This window comes from Carassius auratus, unplaced genomic scaffold (assembly GCF_003368295.1).
Source record: "Carassius auratus strain Wakin unplaced genomic scaffold, ASM336829v1 scaf_tig00030031, whole genome shotgun sequence".
Lineage (NCBI taxonomy): Eukaryota > Metazoa > Chordata > Actinopteri > Cypriniformes > Cyprinidae > Carassius > Carassius auratus.
This window is the reverse complement of record NW_020525818.1, coordinates 57,139-79,690: the sequence shown is the minus strand read 5'-3', so window position 1 is coordinate 79,690 and position 22,552 is coordinate 57,139. Positions and strand designations below refer to the sequence as shown.

Sequence of the window (22,552 nt, the reverse complement as noted above, 5' to 3'; positions counted from 1 at the left end):
CATCAGTTTCCAACAGTACATTACAGTTTTAATATGTTCGTTAACGGGAATGTGGATTGTTTAGGGGTTGGAAGATTCCATCTCAAACACTAAATGGTTCAGTTCTGCTTGATCTATAGGCTAAATGTTGATTGCTAAGCCATCACTGTTTTGAGTGTTTGCAACAATACTGGAATGTTCTGGCAATATGAATGTACAAAATATTTCCCATGCCACTAAATCCTCTGAAAACTGAAACACAGACTTAAAGTAATCACCAAGACCATTACCCATCACACTTTCTGTAGCTTCTGAAAAGGTGTTATGTTTGGGCATGTTCTTTCTACATCATCTGTAAGTGTGTATGCTAACACCTCTGTAGGATGAGTACAATCCAATCTGGAAGCTGATTAGGTAAACTTATGAGAGGAGTCTTAAGTTAAACATTATTCAAAACACCAACTCTCCACCAAGTCCACCTCACCTATCCCTTTACTTCTGACTGTGAAGGTGGCTGTGGGGTCTAACTGACAGAGAGTAAGAGTATCCTCTGTGTGCTTTTTAAGGCTTTCATTCCTTTTTATTCATTTTCTTAATATTAAATAGTTGTCGAATTTAAAATAAAAATCCACATCCGAATGCCAAAACGTTGCATTCAAATTTTAGGTGTGAGTTAAGGAGGCTGCTTTAAGGCCCAGCCCGATGTACTTCACATAGAGTGCTCTGTTCCGTCTTACGCCCAGCAGCTTCCACATTGCTTTCAAAAGGCGGATGAGCTCGACAAGCAGTGCCACTTCTGTTTCATCATTCACATTTTTTTCTATGTGTTTAGTGTGAGACCCCGACTCCAAATACCATTATCAATAAAGCTTTATTGGTGATCTCAGACACAGTAGATATTTTCCTTCTTTTCATTGAAACAAATTCATCAAGTGGGTTACAACAACACTGTAGCATACTACTTAGAAACATTTTGTTGTTTATTGTATACTGTTTCACACACAAATTCTACAAAAAAGTAGGCAGTATACACTCTGTACTGGGCAGTAGGCAGTATGCAGTATGTTAGTATGCCATTTCGAACACAGCCACACTCTGATTACATACTAGTTATTTACTGTGAACCAGTTATTTTAGACAGTTTGTTTCAATAACCCGGTTAAAAAAAAAAAAAAAAAAAACGGTCTTCACATAATGACGTAAATTCTATCATCCCAGCAAGTGAAAGTACATTCAAACATTAAAAGTAATTTGTAATCATAACTTAAGATACATACCAATAACCATCATCATCATCATCTTGGATAAGTTTCTTACATTTATGTTTTACAAAAGCGATATGCAAACACTAATGTCTTAAAGATATAGAAATAAAGAAAGTGAAGTCTTTATCAACTTTTTGCAGAAATTATAACAGAACCATAACCGTACAGAAATTCGTACAGAATAAAATATAACATGCATACACATTAGTAAATAGTAAAAATCATTTGCATGTTTTTACTGAACAGTTTCATGTGCATTATGCTAAAATGTTGTTTAATATATCAAGTTGCATTTAAATTTTACTGTTAGTTTTATCTGTTATTAAATCAACTTAATTTAATCAAATTTGCCCCCTTGTTCAAGTCCTCGGTTAACTCATGTTCATGAATTAATATCAGCTCAGCATCAGTTTTCTGAAATAATCAGCTAGACAGTGACAGCTTCATGCATGCTCAGTATCTCAATGCTCATTGGTTCTCATGTGTTGAAAGTGTCTGAAAGAAACGGTTCTCGGTTCAGTTTACTGGTGATTCGAGAACTGTTGACTCGAGAACCGCTGTAGCAGTACCGTTTGTTCAGTATATCAGCGGCTCGTGCTCATCTTCTCCCAGTCTGCACAGCATGTTTCAGTGCTTCTGGAGTTACAAGGGTAACACATACTCCAGGGTAGGCCTATTGATTTATTTTAAGTCGTAGGGACTGTCAAGCTAGTCTGAAAGTGAGAAACTTTAGAAAATTGTAGATACATTTTCTGAGATGCAAACCCTTCTGGACGATTCCTTATGATTTGGTAAACTGGTTCAAAAGAACATTTTGTTCATGAAACGGACATCCTATTTCATTGGTAACCGTTGTAAACAAAGCAGTGTTGCGCTTATAAACATTACTTTAATATGCATTATGCAGAGTCAAGATAAAAAGAAAACAACATACTTTTATAAAGATAGTTCTGCTCAGTGATACACTATTTCCCCAAATCCAAATCCACAGAAGGAATAGGTAGATCGACACCCAGTGGCGACACACACTAGTGCTTCGAAACAGTGTTCCAGAGCATTGCTTGAAATGAGTCTGTCATGTGACCTAAATTAAGCTTTGTTACCTTACTATGTCACGCCGGGCTCAAACACAAAGCACTTTGATTGCACTGTCCCATATTCATTTAGTGCAAAGTTATAATTATATTGGCCATACCTATATGTATTTAGCTTTAAAATGGTGTATTCCTGTTAATTAAAGGACTACTAGCAAAAACGATTACATGTGAATGTCTGTTGTCTGAACACCATAAGGGCTCAACCACTGTTCCCAAAAAGAATAAAGTGCTTTCTCAAAAAGTTTGATACAAGTAAAAATGAAGAACAGAAAGTCTTTATTGTCATTGTATTTTGCAAAATACAGGGAAATTTGGAAACTCTTATCGCTGCATCTTGCTAATGACATATATGCTTATTAAATATACAAATAAACATTATAATGACAACCTAGATCAAAACATCTGAATGACACAGTTGGTGTAGGAATTTTTCCTGACCACCAGATGGTGAAGTATAGCACCAAAGCGTCAAAAGCTTCGAAGAAGAGACCTGCACTCCCACGGGAGCAGAAGCAACAGTGGTGTGCGGCACAAGATTTGATGGGTGATGGTGGGTGGGTCGAGACTCGTGTGCAGAATGTGTTAGAATAAAATGATTCAAGGGACATAAATTGTTATTCAACCATTGCACATAAGCAACAAGAAAAACTATTATAAATAACTTTTAAATATTTTGAATATGTTGAAAATAATATACCAGAAGTCCCCGGATTATCTATTATTTCAGGTAGATTTTGGAAGTGTCTGGATTCCTGCAACATTCTAATTGATAATATTCCCCACAATCCACTGCATTTTGGCAAAGGATTGGGTTCAGAACTACAAACATGAATAAAAAGTGTTTAAAAAACTACAAAAATGTGGATGCAAATGACTGACCAGTTAATGGTGCATTCGAGTCCTCTTGCGAGGTTCATATTTATGAGTTGACAAGTTGTTATTAGGACGTCAAGTGCATTCAAGTCACTTTGAACGAAACAGGAGGGCAATTTCACTTTTCTACACAAGTCATGTCCACCCAACATGACTTGAACATAACAGTAGAGAGCTTGAGATAAAGGGGCTTCAGTTACTAATAATCACAATTAAACCGTGTAAAAAACAAACAAACATTCATATGCAAAAACAATGTGAATTTTGAAATGTTTGGCCATTAATTCTTAGCCTCGTTCGGCACATCCCTAGAAAACAGTAATGCATACTCAACACTGACAATAATGAAAATCAACCAGCTTAAACTGAAATAGAGGGATATAAAAATAAGGTGAAAGGAATCTGATAATCAATGAATAACCATAGCAACAAACTAGAGACTAAATGAGTAAACACTGAAACTAATTTATAAAGAAAGGCAAACAGAAACAGAGCAAACAAAGTAAAACAAAACGAAATCAGAACATAACACAATATACATAAACAATTACCTTGGCAAAGTATATTAATTGCCCACAAATCACCATTAAGTACTTATAAAATGAACAGTAATACATAAATGCTAATTCATAAACAAACATACACCTCTGTGTAATAGAAAACACTTGTAAATAATGGATATATTGTATCTGCTATATTTTTTTAATGTTATTCTATATGTCGCGGAATGAATAGGTAACAAAGACTCAAGCGCAAAAAAATTGATTTATTAAACCAAAAATATTAAATAATCGCTGTGACAGGACCATAAAACTTTCTAACTAACATAACTCTATCTATCTATCTATCTATCTATCTATCTATCTATCTATCTATCTATCTATCTATCTATCTATCTTTTTCCCTCTCCGTTCTGTCATGGAATTTGAGTTCCTTCCCGCTGTCGCCTCTGGCTTGTTTAGTTGTGGACACCTACTATTCAACTATATTCTTACTATTTTGACTGAACTAAATGGACTGTGACATGACTGTTTTCTCCAGGGCTACTGAATAGATTAAATCAAATAAATTGATAACTTAAGATCTTCAATGACTCAAGCTGAACAAATACATTTTTGTTGTTGTTGTTGTTGTTGTTGTTTTTTCAAACTTTGTTGTATTTTTTTTTCTGTTATCATTATAAACCTGATTTGTTTTGTAACATTTATATTTTAAAAAGCACTATATATAAACAAAAGGTGACTTAACTTAATATAATCACAAAAACTCAACCACACGCTACACACATGAATTCTGGTTTCAGAGCAATGTAGTAGGTTTCCTGATTCTCTGACTGAAATCATATCTATATGTTTTAACTATTTAAATCATTTTCTATTTCCCTGTCATCGTTGGCCAATTCTATATACATGTAGTCTTTTAGTTCCTCTCTGGTTCTCTGCATTTCCTTCAGGACATTGCAAAGCTCATTATGTGTTTTCCTCATCTCTGCAATGGATTTGAGAACACTGGAATTGACCCTTTCTGGATCATTTACTTGTCCCTGTCTCATCTGGTGTATGTCTACCGAATCCATCACTATGAAGGCGACATCAAGTATGACTAGTAGTCCACTTAACACACCTGAGACTGCTTCTGCTACTACTCGTCCTACTCTCGCAGTCTGAGTAGCAATTCTGCTAACATTTGCCAGCAGACCTAAATTCATGAGTTGTGTGGCACAGAACATACTTCTTCTGTCTAAATTGCATGATATTTCTACATTGTCAAAAGTTGATGTGCCAAAAAAAAAACTGAACTTTGTGATTTTTTTCAGTACCTTTCTCAGTGTATTCAGCGGTGTGAGAATTGGTTCGCTTACAGATTCATACTTTTGCTGAATTTGTTCAAGGCTCTTTCTAAATGATTTTTGTTGTACAGTATTAGTAATGGTGGATGCAGCACCTGTTACTCCACCTGCAACTCCAACTCCAACACCGACACCAGTAACAATCAGAGATGCACCGAGAGTGAACGGTGCCAAAATTAAACCAACTAATGCAGTGATTCCTCCAGCTGCTCCAATCACTGAACCTGACAGACTGCCGGCTGTGGCGCTGTAATGTGCAGACTCCATCGAATCTGTTATTCTTCCCCACTCACTAACTAAGGCTTCAAGGTCTTTATAGTGCTGGTTGTAGGACTTATCATAGCTGTTGACAGACTTAATGAAACACTGAATCAGTGCCTGTGGAGTTCTGCTGTTTCTGTCCACTGCATCTTCCAGGAATGGTTTTGCTAGAATATCTTCAACTGAAGGCCTTTCTCTAGGGTCAAGGTTGAGCATTTGTCTGATTAATTCTCTCAGTTCTGCTGAGTATCTCTCTGAGATCTGAGGGAGGTTTCCTGTCATGCTGACTGCATGAATTACGTAACGCTGCATGCCATCTGCCTGTGGAGGAATTATTAATAATAAAAAAATCTGGTTAGTGTCAGTAGGGGCTGAAGAAAAAAAAAGAAATAAAAAATAGCTGGAGATAATTGCAACCAGTGATGCATGATACACAAGAGTATTTTGAATGCAGCTTCCAAAAGAAAACAAAAATGAAAAATAGGCAAATAATATTTGCTTTATTTGATTCTGTGTAGCACATCACTAACTGCTAAATTCAAATATTCATCTATGCTTTGACTGGAGCTGAGCCAGATGAGTTTTCAAAGTGATATACACTCACCTAAAGGATCATTAGGAACACCTGTTCAGTTTCTCATTAATGAAATTATCTAATCAACCAATCACATGGCAGTTGCTTCAATGCATTTAGGAGTGTGGTCCTGGTCAAGACAATCTCCTGAACTCCAAACTGAATGTCAGAATGGGAATTAAAGGTGATTTAAGCAATTTTGAGCGTGGCATGGTTGTTGGTGCCAGACGGGCCGGTCTGAGTATTTCACAATCTGCTCAGTTACTGGGATTTTCACGCACAACCATTTCTAGGGTTTACAAAGAATGGTGTGAAAAGGGAAAAACATCCAGTATGCGGCAGTCCTGTGGGTAAAAATGCCTTGTTGATGCTAGAAGTCAGAAGAGAATGGGCCGACTGATTTGAATGCTTTGAAGAGCATTTTTGACTGAAATAACCACTCGTTACAACCGAGGTATGCAGTAAAGCATTTGTGAAGCCACAACACGCACAACCTTGAGGGAGATGGGCTACAACAACAGAAGACCCCACCGGGGACCACTCATCTCCACTACAAATAAGAAAAAGAGGCTACAATTTGCACGAGCTCACCAAAATTGGAGAGTTGAATACTGGACAAATGTTGCCTGGTCTGATGAGTCTCGATTTCTGTTGAGACATTCAGATGGTAGAGTCAGAATTTGGCATAAACAGAATGTGAACATGGATCCATCATGCCTTGTTACCACTGTGCAGGCTGCTGTTGGTGTAATGGTGTGGGGGATGTTTTCTTGGCACACTTTAGGCCCCTTAGTGCCAATTGGGCATTGTTTAAATGCCATGGCCTACCTGAGCATTGTTTATGACCATGTCCATCCCTTTATGACCACCATGTACCCATCCTCTGATGGCTACTTTGAGCAGGATAATGCACCATGTCACAAACCCTCGAATCATTTCAAATTGGTTTCTTAAACATGACAGTGAGTTCACTGTACTAAAATGGCCCACAGAGTCACCAGATCTCAGCCCAATAGAGCAGCTTTGGGATGTGGTGGAACGGGAGCTTCATGCCCTTGATATGCATCCCACAAATCTCCATCAACTGCAAGGTGATATCCTATCAAAATGGGCCAACATTTGTAAAGAATTCTTTCAACACCTTGTTGAATCAATGCCACATAGAATTCTGAAGTTCTGAAGGCGAAAGGGGGTCAAACACAGTATTAGTATGGTGTTCCTAATAATTATTTAGGTGAGTGTAATTGGTCATTATAACCAATCACACATGATTCTGTTGAGCTTTTGAATGCAATGACCAATCAGAGGCGTTCTGATGAGTCATCGCTGAAACACTGGTGTTTTGTTCACTGTGTGTTCTCACTGACTGAATTCTGCTCTCTGGTGAGATCTCTCATCATTAAAGGGGGGGTGAAATGCTATTTCATGCATACTGAGTTTGTTACACTGTTAAAGAGTTGGATTCCCATGTTAAACATGGACAAAGTTTCAAAAATTAAGTTGTACATTTGAAGGAGTATTTTTGTTCCAAAAATACTCCTTCCGGTTTGTCACAAGTTTCGGAAAGTTTTTTTCGAGTATGGCTCTGTGTGACGTTAGATGGAGCGGAATTTCCTTATATGGGTCCTAAGGGCACGTCTGCCGGAAGAGCGCGCGCTCCCGTAGAGCAGAGCACACACATTCAATGATCAGAGCGAGAGCGAAATGTCACAAAAGAAGTGTGTTTTTGGTTGCCAGGGCAAGACAACCCTGCACAGATTACCAAAAAAAAACAGCATTAAGGGACCAGTGGATGGAGTTTATTTTTACAGAGCATCAACGGAGTTGTGCAAGTGTTTTTGTTTGTTCCCTGCATTTCGAAGATGCTTGTTTTACAAACAAAGCCCAGTTTGATGCCGGATTTGCGTATCGTTTATTTCTTAAGGATAATGCAGTCCCAACGAAAAAGGGTCACGATCGTGTGTTGGAACCGCAGGCGGTGAGTAAAACTGCTTTAAATATCTCTGTGTTGTTAACTTAGCTATCGGCGCATAAAGTGGAACTTAGTCATTTTCCAAAACCGCTAAGCAAATATATACAGGTTCAATACATACTACATGGAGACGTCCTGCTGTAGTTGTTGATGTATTTGTCACAGTTATGATCATAAGCAAATGGAATAAAGGGAGAAGCATTCATTTGGAGACTATACTCTTTGTTTTTGGCCAGCTTGCCTATCAGACAGATCATAAAATCATTGTTCTGTATTGGAGCAAATGAGGGACCAAGGGACTTAGCTAACATGAGGATGGGACATTGGAAAGAGGTGTCTGCAGTGTGTCTGCCCTGAATTAATAATATCTAGTGCAGCCACTGCAGGTTTAAAGCCCACCAAACCACAGAGCCCACCATAGACAGGTAGCTTTCATCTGCGATGATGAATGAGGCAGCGCCTGAGAGGAGGAGAGCACTGACAATCGCCCCAGAGTCGATGCCCCACAGTGAGTCTGATCAACTGTGTGAGCCGGCAATATCCATTCATTTAGTGGAGGGGGACAGTACAGTCTGGCTGAGTGATTGGGAAACTGAGATAATGCTCCTCACCCTGTGTCTCCTGTGTCTCCTGGGTCATTATCTCCGCTGGTCCTGCCCAGCATAAAGCCCGTTTCATGATGAAAGTGTGTTCACTAATCATGCCTGTCCTCCCTCTCCCGACTCCTCATCAAGATTCACCCAGTCCTTCAGCCCCATCTTTGCTGGTTCCCTTCAACCCATTGTCTTATCACCTGATGCCTTGCTTTGGATGAGCCTCGGGTCTTGTGGTCACCAAGCAAGTGGATCCCCAGTCTTCTCCTCAAACTGCTGGTCCCATTGCTCCAATGACCTGTTGGCTCCACCAGACTCTCACATCCCTCTGGCTCTACCTTTTGACATCCATCACACTGCCTGTGCCACGGATTCAAGAGCCTTCCACTGTGCTCCATCTACCCACTCTACTGCTTCAGCTGGCTCTGCTTCGGGCCCCATTCACAACACTCTGCCTCAGTCTGGGCTCCAGCTTGAACATTTGGCACTGTGGTTACGCCTTGGTCGCCTGAACCATCGGTGTCCCATCAGATCTCCATCTGTACTTAGGGCTCTACTATCAATATCTTCTTTTCTATCAATCATTCCCTGGATGTCATCAGTCAAGAAGCTTGGGTTAAACTAATTTTAGTTTGTTGGATCAGCAGTTATGCTAATGATGTCTCTATTTTGTTTCTATGTTTTGCCACGGGTAACTAGGATTTACACAAGCTCCAGTCTGGATCCAGAACACCTGAGAAGAGATGATGCTGACTCTCAGAGGACCTCAGATGATGCTAACCCTGAATCAACAAACAGAACTAACAATTATTGCTACATGTGTGACTGCATCATATAACAATTATTAATTAATAAAATTAATAATGTTCATCGTCTAGCTGACTACGTCTTGTATTCATTTTTTCTAAAAATCCTGTCATACGCGCACAAACTGACAGTCACCACCATAAGCTACTACTAAATATTGTAGAAACATTATTTTCTGTAAAGTTGCTTTGTAACGATTCGTATTGTAATAAGCGCTACAAATAAACTTGAATTGAATTGAATTGAAGACTCCATCATTGCTTCTCCCTTCGTCAACTCCACTATGAATTTGCATCCACGTGTATCACCTGACCTCTCCTCTCGTCCCATCCTCACCTCCCTGGTTCTTTCCACTGTGGCTTCCTCCTTCATGAGTTCTTCATACACCTAAGGAACTACCTCCTCAGCCCCTTAACAGCACAAGGCCGCCACTGCCCAGAGGGGGGATGTTCTGTCACAATTACACTCTTTTGTTTCATTTTCATGGATTTTTAGTTTGTTTCACATGTCTCCTTTGTTTTAAGTTCCAGTCACAATCTGTTGTCATGGAAACTGATTCAATCATCACGCATGCTAGTCCTGTATTTTGTATCCTCTGTGTATTTAGTTCATCAGTTTGATCTGTTCAGGGTCCTGTACTCTTTTTGCACAGCACACTGTTTTGTTTAGTTTGCTTGTTGTTTAGATGTCCTGATTTGCGTCATGTAATGACTCTTTTATTTGTACATTTTGGCAAGTTATCACTTGACTGAAAATGTGACAGTAATATGGTGTTTTTTGGAAATAAATAATAAAAAACTACTCACCCACACATCAAGCATGCAGAGATCATGGAGCACCCATCCCAATGACCATATGTCACTAAAATAGCCAATGCATGACAGTGAAAATCAATAAGTTTGTGTGCACTGCCCAGCCAGCAATGACATGTGGGGCACAGATGAGGGCTTCATGGGCGTCAAATGTAGGCCCTATTATGGGCTTGCACCCGGGATCCACATTGGGGCAAGCCATGGAAGCCCAGACGTACTAAAAGTGGGACCTGTAAGGGTACTGCATGGGTCTTAATTGGGCAATTCATGTCAGACCCATTTGGGCCCCACCTGCCCAAATGGGTCTAAAGTGGGTTTGCATCCAGGATCCAGCCGTGGATGCCCAGATGTGCTTTAAAAGGGATCTATAAGGGTGTTATGTGGGATCTAAACTGGACAATTCATTACAGACCCATTTGGGCCCCACCTGCTTAAAGGGCGTTTAAAGTGGGCTTGCACCCGGGATCCATACGGGGGCCAGCCGTGGATGCCAAGAAGGGTTTTAAGTGGGATCTGTAAGGGTCTTATGTGGGTCTTAACTGGGTAATTCATGTCAGACCCATTTTGGCCCCACCTGCCTAAAGTGGTTTAAAGTGGGCTTGCACCAGGATTCAACCGTGAATGCCCCTATGGGCTTAAAGTGGGCTCTGAAAGGATCTTATGTGGGTCCTAACTTGGCAATTCATGCAAGGCCCATCTAAGCCCAACCATGCCAAATGGTTTAAGGAAACAAAAATGAAGAATGAATATAAGTCCAAGATAAATACAAGACACTTGACGCTTTGAACTGGAATTAAATATATTGTTAAATTGAACAACAAAAATGATCTTAAAAAAAAAGATTTAAATGTTACAAACATACCAGTAACAAATCAAAAATATATTAAAAAAAACAACTCTGAAAAAAAAACCTCTCTAAAAACTACATTAATACAAAATTCACTCATGGCGTCTGTGTGGTGGACGCTCCTTTTTCCGGCCATCCCCACTCAGCCCATAAATATGCCATGCAGGACCCATATATGTGTTCCCAGTTCAAACCCATGTCCACTTGGACCATAAATATGCTATGCAGGACCCGTATATGTGTTCTCAGTTCAAACCCATGCCCAAGTTGGCCCATGCCTGTCCCTTATGGGGCCCATGTAATCTGCTCATATGGACTTTCTATGTGGGACTTATACTACATAACCTACATGGGACCTGCTGATTTCACCCAGCCAAAGCCCATGCCCACACAGTAACCATGGATCCCGTACTTAACCCATCTGGGCCCCACGTCATTGCTGGCTGGGTGTATATGTGCTATCTACTTAAAAAAAAATTTATGGTTACAAAAATACTCATTACATTTTTGAGTAGTTTTAAAGATTTCTTTAATGGAATCTACCTGAATAAATCATGTATTTTTTAGTCTGTGACACAATGCATTCAATATTTTTAGTTGCAGTTGCAATCAAAATTATTCAACCCCCTTGACTTGCAAGACAATTTGCTCTGGAGGATAACATTTTAGGAAATCAATTTAACAAATGCATCAGTAAAGTATTAGAGAAAGTTTGTTAATACACTTTTGAGTGATTCTGAGAATGGAACATTGATGGATCATGATAAAATTCGAATTGGCTCTAAACATTTATGTTCAAAATTATTCAACCCCCTTTGTGCAGAATCTTTTATTCTTTAAAATCACCAATAAACGCTGTCTGTAAGTGTTTAGAAGCTTCTGCCACCTCTCTACTACAGTTTTGGACCATTCATCGCCTGAAAAAGCTTTCAGATCACTGATAATCTTTGGTTTTCACATTGCCACTGCTTTCTTCAAATTCAATCAGATATTTGAAATGAGAATTAAGCCTGGAGACTGAACAGGTCACTCAAGTACATTCTATGACTGATCCCTGAACCAAGCAGTAGTAGATTTGGATGTGTACTTTGGTATGACTGGCCTGCAGGAAAGTCCATTGATCATCAGCTTCAGTTTTTGCACCAAAGGCATCACAATTCGTGTCAAAATGGCCTGACACTTTAAAGAATCCATGATGTCCTTCATACAGTCAGGATTTTCACTTCCTTCTACAGTAAAGAAACCCCATAACAGGACTGATCCACCTCCAAGTTTGTGGATGGAAATGGTTTTCTTCTGCTTATGAGCTTTGCCTTTTTTGCAGCAGACATACAGCTGATCCATGGGTCCAAAAAGTTCCAGTTTGTTCACATCACTCCATATAACATTCCTCCAGAGCTCCACAAGTCTACACAAATGAATTTTATCAAGTTCAAGTTGTCCTTTGTTCTTCTTGATCAAGAGTGATATTATACCAGATGTCTCAACATAAAGGCAATACTTGTCTGCTGATCTTCTTACACACTGCTTTGAAATGGTTTTCCTCCTTTCATCGAGTCATCTTGCAAGTCTTTGGCTTAACATTGCAGATTTTTGTGAGATCTCTGTTGACACTTTTGCTACTCAACTTCAACACATGCATGGGCTAACTGTATGTGTAACGGCTCAAGCTAATTCTGTTTTTAATAGAGTTTCTAAAAGCTCAATTGTGTTTTGAGACTGTTTTATTCCCCACCATGCAAATAAGTGATTTAAAAACAGCAATGTTGAATAGGGGTTGAATATTTATGACATAGCAGTATTATTAAAAAAAAAATCTTATAACTCAAAAGTATTAGATTATATATTGACAATATCACTTATAATATGCAAGTGAACTGTTATAGATACAATTTTTCTTTTATCCTGGATCTTCACAAAAGCTTGTATTTGTAAAGTACTGCAGTCTCTAGGGGGTTGAGTAATTTTGATTGCAACTGTAAATGTGCTTTCTGCTTTTATATTTTAAATCTCAAATGTGTGTGATTTTGAGTGGATGGAAAACACTGGAATCTGATTTTGAATCATGTTGTTGAATTAAATTCTTGTATGCTGTTAAAACAGCACAAGTAGGAACAATCTTCTGACTTCACTGTCATTAACAAAAAAAAAGCAACACAGGCAACTGTATTAACATGTGCATTGATCTACAACCTAACCAATACACATTTTCACCTTAATTGTTTAAATAATATTTACAACACCACTAACTCCCTTTTTAGAGTTTAAAACACGTAACTGTTATATTTTTAGACAACTAAAATAGCCTTCATGGAAAGATCTTAAGGAAATTGAAACCATTTTATGATCCTGAACATAACAGTTTATATACACTCTTTATACACTCTTACAAGCTTACCTCTTGGAATTATATCTCCTCTGACAAACTTCTGGGCTGAAATAGAGCTTTGCACCCACAACTGAATTAGCATATCCATCAGCTCTGCAAAGATAACACAATGTAAACTCAAACCTATAAATGTCCAGGACTTTTGGTTTTGGCCAATAATTAGCATTTTGATCCATCTCTAGTCCCCATTACTGTTTTTTTATTTACCTTTCCAATACTTTTGAGCATCCAAAATCTCCCAGATTGATGTAACCATCTTCAGTCAGGAAGATATTCTACAGTGAAAACAGAAATCTCAGAAGTCTAACAGATTTGACTTTGTGATATGATTTATTGAGCTTTATCAGTGCATACCTGAGGTTTAATATCTCTGTGAAGAATGTTCTTCTCATGGATATAACGCAGAGCCAGACAAATCTGAACAAGCCAGTCAAGAATCTGCACACATGGAGAAAGGTGTGTGTATTAGTGAGTCTTGAATGTGTGTGTGTGCGCGCGCTTGTGTTTTTTTGTCATATCAGGACACAACTCTGTATAATAACATGGGTATGACACAGATATTACAAGGAGAGGGTGACTTATGAGGACATAACCCATGTCCCCACTTTTCAAAACACTTATAAATCATACAGAATGAGTTTTTTTGAGAAAGTAAAAATGCACAAAGTTTCCTGTGAGGGTTAAGGTTAGGTGTAGGGTTGGTGAAGGGCGATAGAATATACAGTTTGTACAGAATAAAAACCATTACACCTATGGGATGAACACACTTTACACAAAAACAAATGTGTGTGTGTGTGTGTGTGTGTGTGTGTGTGTGTGTGTGTGTGTGTGTGTGTGTGTGTGTGATGTCCACACAAGGGTTTTGTATTTTATGGGTGTAGCATTGTAGCATTCATGTTTTGTTTTGTATCACAAATTTTGGTTTTGATACGGTTGTTTAAAGTATATAGCATGGAATGTACAGTATGGATGTATGTCTGCCTAAGAAACTCACCTGTTGTTCTTCAAAATAACTTTCTCCTTGATGTGTTTCCATGACTTTTGAAAGATCTCCTCCTTCACAGTACTCCATCACAATATAAATGCGTCCCGCATCATCTAAATAAATTAACATTCAGTCAAAGAATAGTTTAACTCATAATATGTTAAAATAGCTTCATTCTCTGACAGCTATACTGATGTTTTTTTTTTTATGTTTATTTATTTATATATAATATTTGCTATTCTTCTTCAGTCTCCATTGTGGTTAGTAGTTGTATTTAATTTCTAAGAAACACAACAAAACATCACCACTTTTTTTTTGATATGTAACAAAGGAAAATAAGTGTACAAAGAAGAAGAACAAACCTTCAAATGAATTCACATAAGTAACAATATAACCAAAGCTGAGATTTTCCAGGATTTCAACTTCCTTTCTGACTGCATCCAGCTCCTCCTCCTAAAATGAAAAAGAATAAGAAAAGAAAAAAATCTAAGAAAATGTTGTCACTTCTATGGTGAAATACTTGAGTAATATTTGGTAAATGCTTACATCTCTGGAATTAATCTGTTTGATCACATAAGGGTCTCCTTCTGTGTCTTTCACCAGAAACACTATTCCTGAAGCCCCTCGGCTAAGTTCTTTCTCTATGGTGTATCCTTGTTCTTTTAGCACTTCTGTAATCAAGATTTAGAATAATTTCTACAAAAATAGTGTAACCACTACAGACAACAAAACAAAGATTTTCAAACTTTGAATAAACTGAAATGATTTTAAAGTGCTCAAAACACCAAAAGGTGTCCCCTGCTGGTCAAAACTTTGTAAATGCAATGAGGACTCAGTCCAAACATTCATAAAAACATTTGAATGTGTACTTTGTTTAATGCAATCTACATAAAATACTATTACATATATTTTCCTGAATAGTAATTTATTTCAGAGACAAAAAACTGTTTGTTCACAGCGTCACTCTAAATTTGATTATTCATGATTCCTGGTCTAAACAATTGACTTCCACACTGTGTAATAGTAACTTTCAGTTTGTTTCTTGACACTTTTTTCATTTTCTGGAATATCTGCATTGGTTTCTATGGCAAAGATTATGACAAATAAAAACAAGATTATGATTATCTATTACAATATAAATGTGTAGCCACCACACTGGACTGTCTAATGAGGAATACACATACAAGTAGGTTGTCATACCTGTAAGTTATCAGCAATTTGTTAAAATGAATGGCTACTATTAAATAAATAATAATAATAAATAGATAAAACAATAATAAATAAGATGCATTATTTCATTGCTCCCCTGACTCTGGTCCACTCTGGTCTATTATTCCCATCAGATTGTTTTTGTAAGGGAAATTTATATTAAATTTTAAATTAAATAAAAAAAAAATAATTTAAATGTATGCATTTTATCCAAAGTGACTTACAGTGCATTCAGGCTATCAACTTTTACATATCATGTGTCTCCGGGGAATCGAACCCCCAATCTTGCACTTGATATGGCAATGCTCGACCAATTGAGCTACAGGAACATAATATAAAACAAATGTTACTCAAATTTAATATGAAAGTAATACTCACCGATTACTCCAGCAGGAGTGCTGTGATACTGAGCCATCTTTAGGAGAAAAATACTCAATCTTAATGAAGTGTCCGTGATATTAACACTTTAAATATTATTGATCGGGCCCTGTTAGTGTTCATCCTATAATGCAACTGAATTCTGTAAGATCTCCTTATGAATTTTAATCCTATCTTGTCAAAATACAAAGTACAAAAATATATATTTATTTTTGCATAAATCTATTAATCAACCTCAGTCTTGAAAAAAAAAAAAAAAAAAAAAAAAAATATATATATATATATATATGGTTGATCACTAGGTGGGACCAATAACCCTTTAGATAGGCCTGTGCAAAAAAAAAGCTTCGTTTTTGACTTGTATATGGAGCTATATGGAGTATAATAGCATATTATATTGTGTGTGTGTGTGTGAGAGTGAGAGAGGGAGAAAGGGAGAGAGAGATAAAGAGAGAGAGAGACCTTTGCACACTTACCCTGAGGTATTTAAGAAAATCTGAATGTACACCTCAGCTCTCAGAACTACATGGAGTAAACAAAAACAAAATAAGAGTATTTATGCACCTGCTGCCTTTTAATGGTGGTGACAAGTACAGACTAAAAAAAAAAAAAACAAGGTACGTGGATTAAACACTTGCATGCCATCATGCTGGTCATTTGATTGTGAGAAAAGCAGGAAGCAACACGAGAAAGGGCTTGACTTGTACTGAAGTTTTAGAAATGATTATTTGTTTATTGGAAGTTGGTGTTGTATTTTGATTTATTATAAATTATGTTCATAAATCTGATGCAAAGTATTTTTTTTTACACAATAATCAAAAGGGGTATCATTGAAGGATTTTAAGGTTTTAAACTGGCTTTGCCATCAAGAAAATACAAGCATTTTACACAAAGGCTGTCTGTACTTCTCACCATCAAAAGGCAGCAGGTGCATGAATACACTTACTTTTTTTTTTTTTTTTTTACTCTGTGTAGTTCTGAGAGCAGTCACCGTAATTTTTCCAAGTAAGACATGTTTATGGATCAACATCTTTTCATGGTCCTGGATCAACATTATTGTCCAAAAATATAGTCTTTACACAATCCCTACCCCTAAACCTAACCATATTCATATTTTATTCCTAAAACCAGTGGGAGATGATAGCTGATTAACAAGGTCGTAGAAGCACCTAACTCTGATTGTATGCCAAAAACATATATCTACTGAAAAGTTATATCTCAATTCTGATTGGTTGATTGGAATGTTGTTCCAGGATCAACAAGGATGTTGATCCAGGAACATGTTGTACTTGGTGAAATCATGCTCACCTTCTGAGAGCTCAGGTGCATATTTTGATATTTTCAGTGCACAAAGGTCTCTCTTTCCCTCTCTCACACACAGACACACACACACTTCTGGACCCTTTGCAATGGCATAACGTGTCATCCCAAGTGAGTTGTCTCCACATTGGTAGAAAAGCACACTTTACCGTTTCTCCCAATCCACCCTGATACAGGATCCTCTGAATCCTCTTCGCCTTCAGTGCAAGCTTGAGAGGATGATGAGGATGACACAACAAAATCAGGATCTGACTTTCCTGAGCCTGTGGTGTCAGAGGGAGAAGACAATACATCCTGCAGCTCGCTGGAGGGGTCAAGCTGCACAATAATTTCTAAAACTTCGGTACAAGTTAAGCCCTTTCTCATTTTGCTTGCTGCTCTTCTCACCATCAAATGACACGCAGAATGGTTTAAATCCACTTGTTTTTGTTTGGTCTGTACTTTTCACCATCAAAAGGCAGCAGGTGCATAAACGCACATCTTTTTTTTAATATTGTTTACTCCATGTAGTTCTGAGAACTGATGTGCATGTTTAGATTTTTACATCAAGGTAAGTGCACAAAGGTCTCTCTCACACCATCTCTTTCTCTCTCTCTCTCTCTCTCTCTCTCTCTATCTCTCTCTCACTCACAAACACACACACACACTATAATTTGCTGTTATAGTCCATATAACTCCATATGCAAGCCAGAAACTATGCTTTCCTTCTTTTTTTTAATGCACAGGCCTATCTAAAGGGTTAATGGTCCCACTTATCAACTGTAATATATATATATATATATATATATATATATATATATATATATATATATATATATATATATATATATATATATATATAATCATGCACAAGAATGAATGATTATGGTGTCATGGCTTTGCAATCAAAAAATGTTGTTATAATGGGTCAATGGGGCAAAGACAACAAATGAGGGAGAAAAATTAAAATCTAATGCTGCACAAAAACTAACAATGCATCAAAGCCAATGTTGTTACTAGTCTTTGACATGGACAAGACTATGAAAAAAAAAAAATCCAGTCCACAATCACTTTTTATATTGTTATAGAACGTAATGTGATTTTAGCTCCAAGATGGAGATTTAATAAACTAGGAAGCATTTACAGATCTAAGTGAGGTAGAACTAACAGCAGTAGAAAGTATTGTATGATGTTACTAAGAATATTATAGGCAAAAAAAGGACAATGTAAAAAGAGGAAAGCAGCTACTTAGAGGACAGAACAATTTAGTAATATTACATAATAGGACTAAAGCATTCAGAAAAATAAAAAAGACTAATTTATTTAAAGATTTTATTAAATATATGAAAGCACAAAAATTAAAAATTTATGTCAATAATGATGATCAGCTCTGGACATTTTTACCCGATATTGATTGATCCAAGAGCCAATCACACAGCAGAAAGATGCCACAACAGCCAATCAGCATGCAAGTACATGTCACAGTACAAAGTGAATTTCCTACCCCACTTTGCTAAGCTAACTCACCATGATGACGGAGAAAAAAAAAAAAGAAAAATGAGTGGAAGCGGCAACTAAAGTGAAACTAACCTATAGTTATTATTCAAAGATGATGAAATTGTGAACAAAAAAGGTAGCACGAATTCAGGTATATGGAAGTGGTTTAGCTATCTGAAAAGTGACGATCTATAAAATATGTCGTCAGTTTGTGAAAACCAAGACTGCTGACACAACCAACCTATTCCATCACCTTAAGAAGTATCACCTGAATGATCACACCGAGAGCATGCAAATGTGGGTCAATGCTACTCCGTCAACAAGCAGTGCTAGCAGTGGGGCTGTACTGAAGCAAAAATGGATCGTGTCATCCCTCGTGGCTATTATGCCCTATGAAAAGAGTTCCAGAAGAAGCAAGGACATAACCAGGGCCATTTTTTACTTTCTAGCAAAGGAAATGATGCCCCTAAGCACAGTGGAACAAGACTGGTTTAGGAAATTAGTTAAAGTGATTGACTTCTGGTACGAACACCATGGCAAAAAATACTATTCCAAAACTGCACTGCCTCAGCTATATGAAGAGTGCCGCAAAAAGCTGAAAAATAAACTAAGGAACGTGAGGTTTCTTGCCACTACCACAGACCTATGATTGTGCTGTACATCTTAGCCATTTAAGAGCCTCACCATTTATAACATTGACGAATATTGGGCTGTACAAATCAAGATGCTTGCAAACTGCAGATTTTCCAGATGACCGTACTGTGGAAATACTTTCTGCATTACTGGAGGATGCACTCACAACTTGCGGCTTTTGCGAGGACTGCCAGGTGTGCATTACAACAGACAATGGCACAAACATTGTCAAGGCTGTCTCACTTAAATACTGGATTCGTCTGCAGTGTTTTGGATCTACGCTACATCAAAGATGACAAGGCTGTGAAATCTTTTTTGGAATTCTTGACCATACCATCCCCCCTGAATAAATATATTTATTTATTTTTTTCACAGGGGGGATGGTATGGTCAAGTATTTCTGTAAGTCCTGTAGCTTACTTTACACAGTGACTTCAAAAATTGTCTAATTTTTAAATACATTTTAAAAGTTAGAATAATTTCTTAAATCAATTATTATGGTGCCTGAAATGGGAGATGTTTTGTCATAGTAAAACAATACTGCTAAATGCATTTTTGTTCTGGCACCTTGACTGATTTAGACCTGTCAATATGATGCTAAAATCACCAGTAGGTGGGAGCAAGTCCCTGCTTTAATAAATGATTCAATAAAATTATTATTTAACTCATCTTAAATGCTGAAGAATCTTTTCTAAGGATCTTAACCAAGTGTCTTTATTTTAATATTATATATTTTTTTATTAGAATTATTTGATTAGCTGATGTTTTGGTAATTTTTAGCAAATGTCTAAACTCAAGTTCACAACAGGTCTAGAGAAATCAAATTAGCTACAGATATTATCCAAAAACTGACGACACACAGACCTTACAATACTAGCTGTCTTCATTTTCAACACTATGAAAAATTATTACATGTAGAAAAAAAAATAGTCTGCTTCAAATACTGGGTTGCACGGAACAAGCTTTAATTATAATAAATAAATAAATAAATAAATCTTCAACTATGGACAATTGTAAATTAACAACAAACAAGATTCAATAATGTATCCATACACTGCAGGTCGCTTAACGGTGTTTTTAAAGTGGTTCAGTCATTTATACAGTGTAAAGTTTTACCTTTGTGCTGTTCTTGAGCTTGTTTGAAAGAGTTCCTTTGGGTCTGAGCTGAAATTCAGGAAATGGCAAAATTACCTAAGATGCTTATATTTATTCGTTTCAAAAGGGGCGGGAGTGAGAAAGAGCCTTGTTTTTTTAAATGCACCACAAAGACCTATGTAAGTATATATATATATATATATATATATATATATATATATATATATATATATATATATATATATATATAGACAGACACACACACACACACACACACACACACACACACACATATATATATATATATATATATATATATATATATATATATATATATATATATCAATTCAGTTCATCTGTTTGAGCTACAGCAATGTATTGTAGTGGTAATATCCAAATGCATGTGTTTTTTTCCTGTTTACACTTTTATAGAACAGATCCGATCTGTGTCACATATGATCAAAAAATCTGAATTGGGTTACATTTGACTATTAGTGTAAACAAGACCTTATTCATATTTTTTTGAATTACAGAATGACACACCTGCACAAAAACTACTATTTTGAAAATGAGTAAAGGCTCAGCTATTCAAATTGAGATTGTGAGTCCAGGAAAAGGTCAGTGAGAGTGATATTGAACCTCTTTGGGATGGCACCACAAGGCCTTGTTCGCTTGCGTCGCAAGCTTCTGGATGGCACATAAGATTGAACTAGTCAGTTTAGGTTTGTTGGTGTCGTACAAGTGGTCATCTTGTAGGCAAGCATCCGTACCTTGAATTTCATGCGAGCGGCTATTGGTAGCCAGTGTAACCTGATGAGGAGAGGAGTAACGTGAGCTTTTTTGGCTCATTGAAGACAACCCTCGCTGCTGCATTCTTGATCAGTTGTAGAGGCTTGATGGTACATGCAGGAAGGCCCGCCAGGAGAGCTTTACAATAGTCAAGTCTGGAGAGAACAAGAGCTTGGACAATAAATTGGGTGGCTTGCTCTGACAGGAAGGGTCTAATCTTCTTAAATGTTGTATAAGGCAAACCTGTAGGACCGGGTCGTTGTAGCAATGTGGTCTGTGAAGCTTAACTGATGATCCATCACGACTCCTAGGTTTCTTGCTGTCCTGGAAGGAGTTATGGTTGACGAACTCAGCTGTATAGAGAAGTGATGAAGCAATGGGTTAACTGGAATCACCAGGAGTTCTGTCTTCGTTAAGGTTAAGATGAAGTTGATGGTCATTAATCCAGCTAGAAATGTCACTCAGACAGGCTGAAATGCGAGCAGCTACCATCGGGTCATCTGGTTGGAATGAGAAGTAGAGTTGAGTGTCATCAGCATAGCAGTGATTGGAAAAGCCATGCTTCTGAATGACAGATCCTAATGATGTCACGTAGATGGAAGTGAAGAGTTGTCCAAGTACTGTGCCTTGAGGAACCCCAGTAGCAAAGAGTTGTGACTTAGAAACTTCACCCCTCCAAGACACCCTGAAGGAATTATCTGAGAAATAGGACTTACTGTAAACCATAGGAGTGCGGTTCCAGAGATGCCTATCTTTCTGAGCATTAACAGTGTCGAAAGCAGCAGACAGGTCCAGTAAGCTGCTCTTGCCAGTCCGGGGCTTCAGTAACCGAGAGCAGAGCAGTCTCAGTTGAGTGGCTACGTTTGAAGCCAGATTGGTTGCTGTCCAGGAGGTTGTTCTGTACAAGGAACATAGAAAGCTGGTTGAACACAACTCGCTTAAGAGTCTTTGCAATGAAAGAAGGGATGATACTGGTCTGTAGTTTTCTAAAAGTGCTATATTTAGAGATGTTTTCTTAACCCTCTGGAGTCAATTACTGTGTATACATGTTTGGAGCCATCTTCTCCTGATATTTTCCTGATATCAAAAAAACTTCCAGTTATCACCACTCAGCCACACAATTATTTGTTATATTTAACAAATTATATCTAATGTCCCCTCACCTAACCAAAGGACCAACTATCAGGGTCTATGGACCCTTCCCCGAAATACAACACCTCAAAAGGGTAGAAGAAGAGCCCTCTGATTCCATGGCAACCAAAGACAAACCATCTGATAACACTGGTTATATTGCTCAAAGGAAAGTAGGTAGAGAAACTCTTTCTCAAGTCTCTCTTCTACAGACACATA

General features: G+C 37.5%; 1 protein-coding gene across 2 annotated transcripts; it reads right to left on the bottom strand.

Annotated features, from left to right (window-relative positions):
- Positions 1–2,604: 2,604 nt before the first annotated feature.
- Positions 2,605–20,506, bottom strand: LOC113079970 (serine/threonine-protein kinase Nek1-like). Of its 2 annotated transcripts, XM_026252215.1 has the most exons (10): positions 20,435–20,505; positions 15,891–15,927; positions 14,850–14,974; positions 14,666–14,756; positions 14,313–14,416; positions 13,673–13,756; positions 13,526–13,593; positions 13,328–13,411; positions 10,077–10,131; positions 2,605–5,645 (listed from the first exon to the last, which is right to left on the bottom strand). In XM_026252215.1, the coding sequence occupies exons 2-10, from the start codon at positions 15,925–15,927 to the stop codon at positions 4,569–4,571; spliced, it is 1,725 nt and encodes a 574-aa protein (XP_026108000.1). In that variant the 5' UTR covers positions 20,435–20,505; the 3' UTR covers positions 2,605–4,568. The 2 variants fall into 2 exon arrangements, with proteins under 2 accessions (XP_026108000.1, XP_026108001.1); XM_026252216.1 differs by lacking the exons at positions 2,605–5,645; positions 10,077–10,131 and adding an exon at positions 12,971–13,060 and having other exon boundaries at positions 20,435–20,506.
- Positions 20,507–22,552: the final 2,046 nt, after the last annotated feature.